This window comes from Equus caballus, chromosome 24 (assembly GCF_041296265.1).
Source record: "Equus caballus isolate H_3958 breed thoroughbred chromosome 24, TB-T2T, whole genome shotgun sequence".
Lineage (NCBI taxonomy): Eukaryota > Metazoa > Chordata > Mammalia > Perissodactyla > Equidae > Equus > Equus caballus.
The window spans coordinates 56906286-56921257 of NC_091707.1; the positions used below are offsets into that span (position 1 = coordinate 56906286).

Consider the following 14972-nt stretch of genomic DNA (forward strand, 5'->3'; position numbering starts at 1 on the left):
AATGCCTTTTCTTGTCTTTCCCTATGGAAGTAACTCTTTGATCTATTGATTAGGATCCTGTTATCTAGATTCTGGTATGTCAGTAGCATTACAATATAGGGTTTCACTGATGTCCTACTCAGCATGGTCGCTTCAGTTCATTAGTTGCTGGGAATCTAGCTTTCAAATATTGGTTACACAGACTCACAGTGAAAAAATATCTTACCAGATGTTCATTCTCCCTAAATTGACCTACGTTCAATTTAATTCTGACAGGTTTTTTTTTTTTTTTAATGGCAATTGACAGGCCAATTTTAAAATGTATATGAAATTGTAATGGGTCAATAATAGTCAAAATACTAGTGGAAAAAGAAGAACAAGATGGGAGAAGCTGCTCTACTGGGTAACAGGATATCATAAAGCTTCTGTAATTAAGGCAGTGTGGTATTAGCCCAAGAATAGATAAATAAATCATTGAAACGGAAGAGAGAAATCAGAAACCTCACAAGTTTATGAACACTTGAGTTATTGCAAAGGTGGCACTACAAAGCTTTTCCAATAAGTGGTGTGAGACAGTTGGGTATGCATATGGAGACAAAATGAGACTTGATCCCTCCCTCACTTCAGGTTATTTTGTCTCAACGCCTTCTAGGTATTTTACCATGTCTCTTGACTGCCGAGACTTCTGCTGGCGGTCTAACTGTTTCCTTTATAGGTAATCTGCTTAGTCTCTCTCTCTTTACGATTTTCTCTAGTGACAGAGTCCCAGGCCCTAGGGACTTCCTTCAAGTCCAGCGAACGGCCCCTACTTCAGTTTGCTGTATGGAGTTACAGAAATTATACTAGAAAAGCAGATGCCTTTGTGCAACTTTTAGATCTTTAAAAAGTTGTATAAATATTCAAACTTTAAACGGTAGTTCTTTGTTAGTAAAAGAAGGAAAATAGTGGAACAATTCTTAAGAATTGAATGAATTCATATCTTATTGAGTCTTCTCCAATATTTCTAAATAGTTCAGATCTATTGGTTATTTGATATGCTAGCAGTTTCGACTGAAGGTTCAGCTTTGGCATATCAACAAAAGCTCATAAGGAACGCCTTGTCAGACTGCACAGTTCCCACAAACCTGCTCACAAAGAGCGCTTTTCCCCTGGTGTGGTTTGTCTGTGTCTGAGGGAGAGCTGCCTGCCACGGAGCCTCAGAAGGCTGGCTGGGTGCTGTCCTAATGGTGAAGTGTTTGTCCAGAAAGCTGTTGCTAGCATCTTTCAAATAAAACTTTTTGTCTTTAAATTTTTTGATTGCTGGGTTTCTATTTGAGGAAGTCACATTGCTTCAACAAGGCAACAAGAAGTGCCCCCAGGAAGTTGGAAATCAGGGAAGTATAAGAGTTAAACACACAGTAGATGAGGTCTGAGATGGACAGAATCTCCTTAAAGAGACAGAAGAGTGGCTCCCAGGCCAGAATAAGATTGAACTGTCCCCATATCAAAAGAAAAGAGAATGTGACGGAAGGATGAGCATGTACAGTCTGCTGTGTAACTTGTGAAAATGAAAAGTCAGGCCGAATTACTTGTGCAGCTGCGGGGGAATCCCTTTGAGAACTACGATCCCCTTGGTCTGGCTGGCTCTGGTGCTCACAGTGGTTTGCTCATAAATTGCTCCATGCTTGCCAGACGGCTTTTGAACTAAAACATGCTGCCCATGTACATGGGCCAGTGGAGGAAGAATATACTGGTCGTATCTACATGAGCACTCTGGTTTGTATAACCGTTAATTCATTGTAAAATAATAAATTGGCTTTTTGGATTAAACTTCCACTTCTTGTGCATTAGATGATCATCAGACAACCTGTCTGGGCTGATCGACAACAAGATACTAAAAAGCTTGAGAATCTGGGTCAGGAAGGTTAAGGGCCACATCCTAATTCATCAGTGTGAATCTGTGTGTTAGGCACAACTACACACTTTCCTGTGTAAAGTCATGTGCATGTGGTAAAGCTATGAATAAAACAAGGGAATATCCCAATTTCAGGGTAGTCTCATTGTGTAAGGTCGTGTACATGTGGTAAAGCTGTGTGAGAAGCAAGGGAAGAATTAATCCCTGTAATAACTCTTTAAACGGTGGGATATGATCACGCGTGTATGATCTTATTTCGTTATTTTAAAACATGAAAAACGCAGAATATGCAATGTGGCTCTTGATACACAGCTACCTGGCGTCCTGAGGCGGCAGCCCGGCCTGCCCTCTCCTCTCGTGCACCCGTCAGAGCTGACTGTCCTTCCAGTGACCCACCTGTACATGTATGCAGTGCTGACAGTGCTTGTTTCTAAATTTGTGGATGAGTCTTGCTCCTTTTCCCAGACCGTGAGACCCCTGAAAGTGGCACTTTTGTTTGTGTCCCCCACAACAAGCACAGTGAAGCCGTCAGTAAACACTTAACTGCTTAACCCTACTTCAGTGTCCATCTCATTTGAAACTAGCCATTCTTTTTTTTTTTTTTTTTTTTGAGGAAGATTAGCCCTGAGCTAACATCTGCTGCCAATCCTCCTCTTTTTGCCGAGGAAGACTGGCCCTGAGCTAGCATCCGTGCCCATCTTCCTCTGTTTTATATGTGGGATGCCTACCACAGCATGGCTTGCCAAGTGGTGCCATGTCTGCACCCGGGATCCGAACCAGCAAACTCTGGGCCGCCAAAGTGGAACGTGTGCACTTAAGTGCTGTGCCACCAGGCTGGCCCCATGAAACTAACAATTCTTTTAAATAGGCAATTTGATATTATTAAGGTCTGTCTCTATTTGTAGACTTATATGAAAAATGGTACTAGATTGGTATTTTAATGAAGTTGGTGCAGTAAGATCTCATTTTAAATAATATATTAAATGGAGAATTGGTTTTATGAAATAGAAATACTGCTTACATGGGGGCTGGCCCTGTGGCCAGGTGGTTAAGTTCACATGCTCCGCTTCGGGGGCCCAGGGTTTTGCTGGTTTGGATCCTGGTTGCAGACGTGGCATCGCTCATCAAACCATGCTGAGGCGGCGTCCCACATGCCACAACTAGAAGGACCCACAACTAAAAAAAATATACAACTATGTACTTGGGGGATTTGGGGAGAAAAAGCAAAAAAAAAAAAAAAGGAAAAAGAAATACTGCTTACAAAGATAGTAGTAGTGGATTTGAACCTTGAGTGTTTGGGTATCCTAAAAGAGGTTTTCTGTATCCTGATTCAGTCATAAAAAATAACCCTCAAATATTTTGTCTTTTTAAATAAAACGGAGTTTTTGTCAGTGTCTTCTTACCCTGCATGTCAGTTAGTAATAACCTAATCTCAATGATTGTCTCCTGCTGTGGGGGGCGTAGTCATGGGCCTTCTGAATCCACCCCTGTGCTCCTTCCAAGGCCATGCTTCCTATTGGCTGCTCCCAGCCAGCGACTGTGTGCAGGTGGGACGCTCAGGCAGGCTTATTCCTGTGATATAGGTGACTCCTCTGACAGGTGACTTTGCCTTGGCGTGTCCCTGTTGGCTTGGCCAAAACTTTCTTAAACTGCACTGCAGGCTGAGATTTACCTCTCCAACCCTCCTTCCTTCCCTCTCCCCTTCCCAGGTTGCAGACCTGCATTGTGATCAGACAATTCTTCCTGCCTCCTCCTCCTGCTTCCCCTTTTCCTTCACAAGTATTTCCCCAAATAAATGCCTCACGTGTCTAATTCCATCTTTGGGGACTGCTTTTTGGTGGACACAAGCTAATGCAATAATATACTTCAGTCTTTCAAGACTGCTGTAGCCTTGCTGAATTTTTATCTACTTGTTTTGTCAATTACTGTGAGGAGTGTTGAAATCTCCAGTTGAAATCGTTCATTTATTTTTCTCATTTCAATTCTGTCAGTTTTTGCTTCATGTATTCTTTTTTTATTGTGGTGAAATATACATAACATAAAATTTACCATTTTAACCATTTTTAAGTGTAGAGTTCAGTGGCATTACGTACATGCACGCTGTTGTGTTGCTTCTTGCAATTTAAAGCTCTATTAGTAGGTACCTTTACATTTAGGATTGTTATGTCGTCTTGTTGAACTGATTTTTTTGTGTGTGAGGAAGATTTGCTCTGAGCTAACATCTGTTGCCAATCTTCCTCTATTTTTTTTTGCTTGAGGAAGGTTATCCCTGAGCTAACATCTGTGCCAATCTTCCTCTACTTTGTATGTGGGTTACTGCCACAACATGACTTGACGAGTGGTGTAGGTCTGTGCTCAGGATCCAAACCCAGGCCACTGAAGTGGAGTGAGCCGGGCTTAACCACTACGCCATGGGGCCGGCTCCCGAATTGATCTTTTTATCGCTATAAAATGTCCTTTTATCTCTGTTAATATTCCTTTGTGTGGTATTAATATAGCTACTCCTGCTTTCTTATAACTAGAATTTGCATGGTATATCTTTCTCCATTCTTACTTTTAGTTTATCTGTGCCTTTATAGCTAAAGTACATTTCTTTATATATATAAAATAGATAGCTTGAATTTGAGAGTTGAGTTCTTTTTTATCCAGTATGACAATCTCTGTCTTCTAATTGGCATATTTAGACCATTTATATTTGATGTAATTATTGATATGGTTGGGTTTAAGTCAAGGTTTCTCAACCTTGACACTATTGACATTTTGGTCTTGGGGTGCTGTCCTGTGTATTGTAGGATGTTTACCAGCATCCCTGGCTTGTAGTATTTCCCCAGTTGTAGCAACCTCCAGACGTTGCCAAATGTCCCACTGTAGGGGGTGGGCAAAATTGCCCCCAGTTAGTAACCATTGGTTAAGCCTACCGTCTTGGTGACTGTTTTTTACTCATCCCATCTATTTATACCTTGTTTTTTTTCTTTTCCTACTGCCTTTTAGATTATTTTTTCATATTTCTATTTTATGTGTACTATGGCTTATTAGGCTCTACCTGTTTTATCTTTTTAGTAGTTTTTCTAGGGTTTGCCATATGTGTCCTTTAACTTATCTCAGTTGTGAGATAATAATAATAATATAATAATATAAAATAATAATAATAATATAATAAGAAGAAATATATATATTGATTTCTGCCCTCGGTTCCCAGCACGGAGCTCCTAAAACTCTTATAATTTCCTAAGTAATAACACCAGGAGCATCTCTTGTTCTCATATTTGTCTTTGACCTATCCCTGACACAGGGCTCCTGAAACCCTTGTAAATTCCTAAGTGATAAGAGCACTAGGAGCATCTTTTGTTCTAATGAGGCAACTCTGAGTGGGCTCATAGATGGGGGTTGGTTACCAGAAAGACCAAGACATGATTAGAAGCTTGGAATTTTCAGACCCCCACCTTCCCAACTTCTCCATAGAGGCGAGAGGGGCTGGAAATGGAGTTAATAATTGATCATGCCTACATGAGGAAACTTCCATGAAACCCCAATAGCACAGGGTTTGGGGAGCTTCCAGATTGGCGAACACATCCACACTGGGAGGGTGATGTACCCCATCTCCATAAGGACAGAAGCTCCTGCTCTCGAGACCCTCCCAGACCTCACCCTATGCATCTCTTCTTCTGGCTGTTCATCTGTATCCTTTGTCATTTAATAAACTGGTCAGTGCAAGTCAGTGTTTCCTTGAGTTCTATGAGCTGCTCTAGCAAATTAATCGAACCCAAGGAGGGGGTCATTGGAACTTCCGATCTATAGCTGGGTGATCAGAAGCACAGGGATAACTGGTGTCTGAAGTGGGGGTGTAGGTGGCAGACTTGTGCGACTGAGCCCTTACCTGTAGGATCTGACGTTGTCTTCGGGTAGATAGTGTCAGAATTGAGTTAAATTATAGGACACCTAGCTTGTGTCAGAAACTTGCGTGTCTTCGGGGAAAACTCCCACACATTCAGGAGTGTCACAAGTGAAGTCTTCTCTCTTTAACTACTCAAATTGGACATTATTATTATGGTATTTTACAGTCATTGTTTAGATTTCCTCACGTTTTTACCAACTTCTTCACCCACTATTCCTTGTTATTTCTCAGTTCTTCCCTTTGTCACTATCTTACTTCTTTCTGGAGTACATCCTTTAGTACTTGTGTTGAGATCTTTTGGTGTTAAGTACCCTCTTTTTTGTTTGTTTGAATGTCTCTCTGTCTTTGAATTGTTTGGACAAGCATACTATTCAGGGCTAACAATTTTTTTCTCTTAGCACTTGGAAGATGATATTCCACTGTCTTCTGGACTCCATGGTTGCTGTTGAAAAGTCTGTTTTTTAAAGGTTGTTCATATTTGGTTACTTGACTTTTTTCTCTGACATATTAATATCTTCTCATTGTCTTTGAGGTTTTACTGTTTCACTACAAGATGTATGTGTGTTGTATCTCTTTTCATTAATCTTGTGCAAAGCTTGTGCTCCTGAGGATACAGGTCTTTCATCAGTTTTGGATAACTTTAAGCCCTACCCTATGAAGATATTGCCGTCCCTATCCTCTCTTCTTTCCTTCTGGAATCCCAATTAGTTGTAGGTTGGACCTTCATTTTCTATTAACTTCGATGACTCAACTTCTCTTTCATATTTTTTATCTTTTCATCTCTCTTTGTTGCACAGATCTGTCATCTAGTTCAATAATTTTCTTTCAGCTGTGACTAATCTGTTTAATCCACCCACTGAGATTTGAAATTCTTTTGATTCTTTTTCATTTCTTATAGTAGCTTGCTCTTATGTTTGTTTCCTTTTATATTTCTTTAAAAATTTTAAGCATATTTCTTTTACATTCTGGGTCTCTTCAATCTAAATGAAATACTTGGGTGGGAGTGAGGGGTTGTCCAATTCTATTATTGCTTTTTTTAGTTGATTCTTTTTCATGGGACTTATTTTCCTGTAATGTCCGATTTCTAATTATGAGCTATGTGGCTGATCCTAATATATGTGAATGCTAAGGGACCTGGGTGAGACTGTGCTACAGATGGGGTTTATGGTCAGTCTGCCAGGCACCTTGGAGTGCTGCTAACATGGAAGCACTTCAGATAAACTGCCTGGCGTGGAGCTTTCTTTTGAGTGGAAGGGAAGAATAAATTCAGACTCTCATGCTGAAGAGGGCAGGCTTGTGATTACAATTTCTTAGGAAAGATTCTTCCTTTTTATTCTCTCCAATCAGTGTGTGAGATAAGACAAAGTTCCATTTGCCAGTAGATCGATTTTTCCTTAGTTTGTACTTGCACTGAGGGTTAGGTCTTCAGGGGCTCTGACTTTGGCAGGGGATATCAGCTCCAGCCTCCCACCTCATCTGGCCTGGAGTCTTGTTCTCGTTAACTCTGCTCAGCTCATAAACCAAGGTTCCAGGTGTTGGTCACATAGTCCCAAGGTAGCCTGTAGCTCCAGGGCTGGCTTTATTCCAGTTTGGCAATATTCTTTTTGTTTTTTTGCTCCTGTAGATTTTCTTTACTTTCTAAAGATCAGCTGTGCATTTAAAAGGATGTTTAATGTATCTTACTCAGCATTTCTGGGTGTTTGGAGAGGAATGTTTTTCAGAATGGCTAGACTATCAATCATACTGTTGGAAGCTGAAGCCTCATGTTTTGTTTCTATCTGAAGTCTAGTTAAGTGTTGATAATCCAGTTTTTGGGATGTTTTGGTTTTTAAGTCAAGAGCCACAAAATTTGTTAATAATCATATGAGTACATTGAGTACAAGCCCAGTACATTGGTTTATTAAAAAGTGTGTGTACCAGCACTCTACACAGATATTCAGACTTACAGCTCATCTGAGTGATTTTTGTCTTGCAACCATTCATTCAGAAAAATTACACAGCCATTTTAAGTTTATGCCATGACATGGCAAGATCTCCCAGAAATGATTTTGATTCTTGATGTGGTGGTGGTTTTTATATTACAGTTTCCCAGGGAAAATGTTCTCTGTTTTTTTTTTTTTTGAGGAAGATTAGCCCTGAGCTAACTGCTGTCAATCCTCCTCTTTTTCCTGAGGAAAACTTGCCCTGAGCTAACATCCGTGCCCATCTTCCTCTACCCTGTATGTGGGATGCCCACCACAGCATGGCTTGCCAAGCAGTGCCATGTCCACATCTGGGATCTGAACTGGCGAACCCCAGGCCGCTGAAGTGGAACGTGCGCACTTAACTGCTGTGTCACCAGGCCTTCCCCAACTGTTCTCTTTTCAACATCCTGCCCCCAAGTTCAAGACTATACGTATCTAAAACATGTGATGTCACTTTCTTCCCTCAAAGCAGTACCCATGGATCCTGCTAATGAAACCATCACTTTCATGTTACCCACACTCCAGACGATAAAGTCCTTTTATTCTCCTTCCTCTCTACAAGCCTACCAAGCCTTCCATCTACACGCCTGTGATTCACTCAGAAGAGAATGCACAGAGCAGCGAGGCAGAGCACAGAGCAGCGAGGCAGAGCAGGGCCTCTGGAGAGAGTCACACTTGAATGTGAATCCTGTCTCTTGATTCCCTGTAGCTGCGTGTCCTTAGATAAATCACTTAACCTTTGTAAAATGAGAGTAACCGCACACCTGCCTTCATTGTTGTCTGAGGATTCCAGGAGACAGTGCACGTAAAGTGATTAACAAGATGCCTGGCGCAGGGAAACGCTCAATAAAGGAGAGTTGCTGTGCTTTCATTGCTGCTGTCATCGTTGTAACCAGATGTTTACTGCCTTCATGCCTGTTCTAATTGCCACTTCTCTGCGCTAGGCCCATACTACCTCTGGCCTGAACTATTGCAAAAGGCTCCCAGCTGGTCTTCCTGCCTGGCCCCACCCCCTCCTTCCATCCTGCTCCTAATGGGGGGTTATCAGAAACACCTTGGACTGATACACTGGCAAAATCAGGAATCTTCAAGGGTTCCCCTTTTCCTTTTTATAGCTGAAAATCCAAATGCCTTACTCTGTATCACGATCTGGCTCCAGATGTATTTACATGAGAATACCCTGAAAGTTGTAAAGTACCAGATGAAAGTGAGCTCCGTCAATACCACCTCCACTCGCTGTGGGTGGCTTTCATGTGCTGTCTCATTGCTACAGCTCAGCTTTAGGAGGGCGGGCCTGCGACCTACTTTAGTTGATATTGCCATAGCAGCTCTCTCAGTACCCTGAATGTGGAAGGCATTCTTACACGTTTGACAGATTGATTACCATCTAAATTACTACATCAGGGATCAGAATGGTTTATTGGAGATCTTGCCATGTCTTAGCAAGGTCAACGGTCGTGTCATTTTTCTGAATGAATGGTTTCGGAATGGTCACTGAGATGCACTGGAAGCCTGAGTATCTTTATGCAGTGCTTGTACACGTCTTTTTAATAAACCAATGTATTAAGCACGAGTTAATGTTATTTAATATGATTATTGATCTAAGAACCAAACCATCAGTTTATAAAGCACTTCCAGGTGTATTGGCTCATTGATCCCCGCAGCAAGCCTGTGTGACAGGTAGACCATGGACGACAGTGGTTGAATGACTTGTCCGCGTTGAGAGAGAAAAGCAGAGCCTAGATCTGGAGTAGCTCTCCTTGCTCCAGACTCCTGATTTTTAGGGTAAATACGTCTCTTCTCCAATCTCCTTAGTACTCTTTTGACAAGAGCTCAGTATACTCATACTCGATTGATCAGCATTTCCTTCATCAGAAATAAGTCTTTTTATTTTGTCATTTCAAATATTAAAAACCTAGAAAGGAAAAAGAGGTTTTTTAACAGATTTCGTTATCTTTCCGAGTTGTATTCATTTCCAATCAGGAATATGTGTAGGATGCAGCTCGTCGAAGTTTTTTACCCCATCGATAATGTTGTCTTTGTTTTACATGTTAAAAGCTGGCCTGGTTACAGGTCAGTCTGGTTTTGAATGTTCCCTCTTAGGGGAAGACGGAATCCATCACGGTGGTGAAGCTCCTGAGCTGCTTCGATGACCTCGTGGCTGCTGGCACAGCCTCTGGGAGAGTTGCAGTTTTTCAACTTGTGTCTTCATTGCCAGGGAGAAATAAACAGGTAAGTACTAATCATTTCAGCATTTCTTAACTTCTTGGCAAATTCCGCATGGATTTTTTGTTTTTAAGATTTTATTTTTCCTTTTTCTCCCAAAGCCCCCCCCCCCCCAGTACATAGTTGTGTATTTTTAGTTGTGGGTCTTTCTAGTTGTGGCATGTGGGACGCTGCCTCAGTATGGCCTGATGAGTGGTGCCATGTCCGCGCCCAGGATTCGAATTGGTGAAACCTTGGGCCACTGAAATGGAGCGCTCGAACCCAACCATTTGGCCATGGGGCTGGCCCCTCCTCATGGATTTTAAAACGAGAAATCCTCATCTGCCTAGAAAATATATGCTCAGAAAAGCTGAACACTGTGTTCTTTATAATCAGAAAACGTTTTTTTTCCTGGGAAGACACTTGGCAAAAAGCACATATGGGTAATTTAAATTTTCCTTAATATTCTCTGCTGTTCTTTGTCAGTTCTGAAGGTAAATAGACAGATGGAACCTTGTGCAGGGTTCTGCATGGAAAGCAAGGTGGAGAAAACCAGTTCCTCCATAAACAGGAGGGCTTGTGACACCTTGTCCACATGGCCCAGCTCACAGTGCTTCTCCTTTCTTTTTTCTTGTGTGTATTTTTATCGTTTATTCATAGCTTCGGAGATTTGATGTCAGCGGTATTCACAAAAATAGCATAACAGCTCTGGCCTGGAGCCCCAATGGAATGAAATTGTTCTCTGGAGATGACAAAGGGAAAATTGTATATTCTTCTCTGGATCTAGACCAGGTAAACTGATTTCCAGAAATTTTTATTTTTTTAAAGATTTTATTTTTTTCCTTTTTCTCCCCAAAGCCCCCTGGTACATAGTTGTATATTCTTCGTTGTGGGTCCTTCTAGTTGTGGCATGTGGGACGCTGCCTCAGCGTGGTTTGATGAGCAGTGCCATGTCCACGCCCAAGATTCAAACCAACGAAACACTGGGCCGCCTGCAGCGGAGCCCGCAAACTTAACCACTCGGCCACGGGGCCAGCCCCTGATTTCCAGAAATTTTGTTGGCCTTCTTATATTTGGAGAAATTTATTCATAATTGTATTTTTAGTCAGCTTGTATTCTCGATCATTGTTCCTTTATAATCTCAGTTGTTACTTGTAACATTTTCTTTCAAAGACTTTTCTGTTTTATAAGCCTCTACTTCTGTGACTGAAAAGTTGACCTTTGTTTCTGCTGGAACATTCACTTATTTCGTTCCACTGTTGTCTATTGCTACTACTTGGAAAAGAAGCCACTATCCTTCCTCATTCTTTGAAGGGTGATTCCTTTGTGGGGCTGATGTGAAGCATCTCATAATCTTCACTATGGACAGAGGTCAGTCTTTCAGTGGGTGGAGAGCTTACCCCTAGGCAAACTTTGCCTGTGTGCGGTGACCTCATGTAGGAGTGGGAGAGGGCAGAGGAGGAGGTTTGGTGGCAGCACGGTGCCCAGGCCCCACCCTCACATTCATTATGTTATGGAATCCTCACAACAGTGGTCGGAGCTATGTGTTCTCATTTCCAATCAATAGATGAGGAAACCAAGGCTTCGAGACATCCAGTCCCTAGCCCAGGATCACAGGCTAATATCTGGCAGAGCTCAGCTCTAAACCGGGGTTTTTACTCCAAGGCCTGCACCTTTTCTACTGCCCATGTGGCTCTGTGCCTGCCTGAGCTTTATCTGTTTTGTCATTCATCTACCCAGACAGACTGAACTCCTTGGTGGCACAATCCTTTTGTTTTCTTGTTTGTAGCTTTCATTCCTGGCATGTAGTAGGAGTTCAGCAGTTACTAGCCAAGTGAGTTTTAGTCCCTCTGATCCAAGACTGACCTGTCTATTACAAATATTCTCTATCAATAATTCTCAACCTTTTTGGTCTCAGGACCCCTTTACACTCTTAAAAAGAGGACCCCAAAGAGCTTTTGTTTGTATGGGTTATATCTACTGAGTGCACTGTGTTAGAAATTAAAACTGAGAAATTTAAAAATATTTATGAATTTTATTTTAAAATAATAAGCCCATTATACATTAACATAAATAACATATTTTTTGTGAAAATAACTATTTTAAAAGCAAGTGAGAAGTGTAGCATTGCTTTACGTTTCTGTAAATCTCTTTGCTGTCTGGCTTGATCGAGGATGGTTGGATTCTGCGCTCAGTCTGCTGCAATACATTGTTTTGGTTGGAGGATAGAAGGAAAATCTGGCCTCACGCAGACATGTCGTTAGAAATGGGAAGAGTTTAAAAACAGGCTTTTCAGAGAATTTTGGACATTCTTTTTAAATCATATCCCCAAATCGACTAATGATAGTTTTTTTAAAGGTTAGTTACAGTATGGAATCTGAAACCATATGAGTAAAATGTGCGTCCTTGTTACAGTGAAACCCGTCGGTCTGTCTTGCACTTTGAATGGCTCTTTGACCCCTCCCTGCATGATTTTATAGCATCATCATTGGTCACTTGGAAAATATTGATCCACTAAGTGATGCAGATCTTCCGAATGTTAACAAGTTACTTATAATACCAAACAAAGAACCTTCGTTAGTGTCACCATCATTCTGGTCAGAAAAGTCTAGCTATTGGGAATCTGTCACGTTCACAAAGGCGGATACAAGTTTTCAATTCTAATCATCACTTCGAGACTTGAATGTTATCATCAGCAACAAATACTATCACTTGTTTTCCTTGAAGTGACAGGCTTCCTTTGTTCTTTTTGAGAAAAATGTCTGCCAAATACCCAAGTTTGAATAATTACAGTATTTCAAGTAAAAATGGTGTTCTATGAAAAAAGGAGCTGGCTCAGCTCACAGCTCTCACAATCGCACAAGTGTTTTCCCTTGAGAGGACCAGAGTACTTCAGGTACTTCAGTGTGTGGCAGAAGGGCTGTGTGTGCCCCTCCCGCCCCTGCCATTTGGTCACACAAATGCAAAGCTATGTCTACCCCAGGGTCAAGATTTAATGAAATTATAATTTTTCTGCATCGGAGACATTCTGAAGTGAAACTTGTTTTTCCTGCGAGTGTGTGGTGGTGAGTGATAGCATGACTAGTGGAGTTTGGTGCCCTGCTCCATTCAGGCGACTCAAGGTTCCGGCAGCTCTACCCAGCATGGCTTTTATACCATCAGTACAAATGTCAGCTCAGTGAAAATTGCAGATGACCTAGAATTATAATAAAAATGGTTTTGACCTTGCAGACCCCTTGAAAAGGGTCTTAGAGACCCTCAGGGACTATGGACCACGCTTTGAGGACTGCTTGCTGCTCTGCAGGAAATGTTCTGTTAAGTTTGTTAAGGGTCCACTGTATTTATACTTTCCTGCTGCCACTCCTCCAGGCACAGAGAAAACACTCCTCATGCACCAGCTTAGGAACTGGAGAGAAAATCACATGCAGAAAAACATTGTTCTTAGTTAGCACTCTGATCGTTTTTTCCCCCAGCTTTATTGAGGCTCCAATAATTTTTTTTTTTTTTCCTGAGGAAGGTTTGCCCTGAGCTAACATCTGTGCCAGTCTTCCTCTAGTTTGTATGTGGGTCGCCACCACAGCCTGGCTGCTGATGAGTGGTGTAGGTCTGTGCCCAGGAACTGAACCTGGGCTGCCGAAGTGGCACACACTAAACTTAACCACTCAGCCACAGGGCTGGCCCTCTGATAATTTTTTTAAAAGACACAAGTATTTCGTGAGATTTGCAAAAAAAGGCATGGGAGATTGTATATTTTTGCAGAAATAAAGTACAAAAAATTTAATTTAATTACAAGCTAAGTCAAAAACTGAAAAGCTACAGTCTGCATAACTGCAAATGTGGGAAGAAAATCTGTCTTAAAAGTGCTCAGTGTTTTTGGGGTAATGGGAATTTCTCTGTCTTGATTGTGTTGGTGGTTACATGACTGTATACTTTTGTCAAAATTTATAGAATTGCATATCTAAAAAGGGTGAATTTTACTATATGTAAATTTTACCAATAAATCTGATCACAGTTCCCTCTTTCCGCCCAAAAAAAGTCTATGATATTGCATCATTTCTTTTTTTTTTTTTTTGAGGAAGATTAGCCCTGAGCTGACTACTGCCAATCTTCCTCTTTTTGCTGAGTTAGACTGGCCCTGAGCTAACATCCATGCCCATCTTCCTCTATTTTATACGTGGGACGCCTACCGCAGGATGGCTTCTGCCAAGGGATGCCATGCCTGCACCTGGGATCTAAACTGGTGAACCCCAGGCTGCTGAGAAGCAGAACGTGCGAACTTAACTGCTGTGCCACTGGGCCGGCCCAACATTTCTTAAATAATTGAAGACACTAGTACAGGAGAGGAGTGAAGCAGATTTTTGTTTTTTGTCTTTTTGAGGAAGATTAGTCCTGAGCTAACTACGCCAGTCCTCCTCTTTTTGCTGGCCCCTGGAGTGAAGCAGAAATTTTTTTTTTAAGATTTTATTTTTTCCTTTTTCTCCCCAAAGCCCCCCAGTACATAGTTGTATATTCTTCGATGTGGGTCCTTGTAGTTGTGACATGTGGGAAGCTGCCTCAGCATGGCCTGATGAGCAGTGCCGTGTCCGCATCCAGGATTTGAACCAACGAAACACTGGGCCGCCTGCAGTGGAGCGCGTGAACTTAACCACTCGGCCACAGGGCCAGTCCCTGAAGCAGATTTTTGACACCAAGGAATTTAGTTTGTGTTAGCAGTAAAATGCCTTCTAGAATTTTACTTTGTTCTTTAATATATTTAATATCATTTTAATTTCTTTCTAACCTGTTTCCTCTGACCCTTTCTGTGGGCAAGGATACAATGTCCCCCAAATTGGTTTGAGCTCTGTGTGGGAGAAGAGTGTAATATGAACTTTGTTATCACAATAATTTTATAGAAAGTCCCATTATGTTCTGTTAGAATAAACATATGCACGGTGCAACATAGTTCTGCTTAGATTTTTATGGATTCTTTGAATATCTACTGAGAACATTTTAAAATAAATTATACGGAATTTTTAAATATTTCTTGTCAAACGAT

The 14972-nt window shown here is 41.4% G+C and overlaps 1 protein-coding gene across 16 annotated transcripts in view; it reads left to right on the plus strand.

Annotated features, from left to right (window-relative positions):
* TECPR2 (tectonin beta-propeller repeat containing 2) overlaps positions 1-14972 on the plus strand; it is a 100658-nt gene that overhangs the window by 18023 nt on the left and 67663 nt on the right. For 15 of the 16 annotated variants that reach the window (XR_011431887.1, XR_011431888.1, XR_002803697.2 and 12 more), the window contains exons 3-4: positions 9836-9964; positions 10598-10729. Coding sequence is in view for 8 of the 16 variants with exons in the window: in XM_023628430.2 (XP_023484198.1) it covers positions 9836-9964; positions 10598-10729 (261 nt within the window). In the remaining 8 variants the exon portion in view is untranslated. Of the gene's footprint in view, positions 1-9790; positions 9965-10597; positions 10730-14972 lie in introns of all 16 variants that reach the window. The other variant, XM_070249298.1, reaches the window with a different exon arrangement.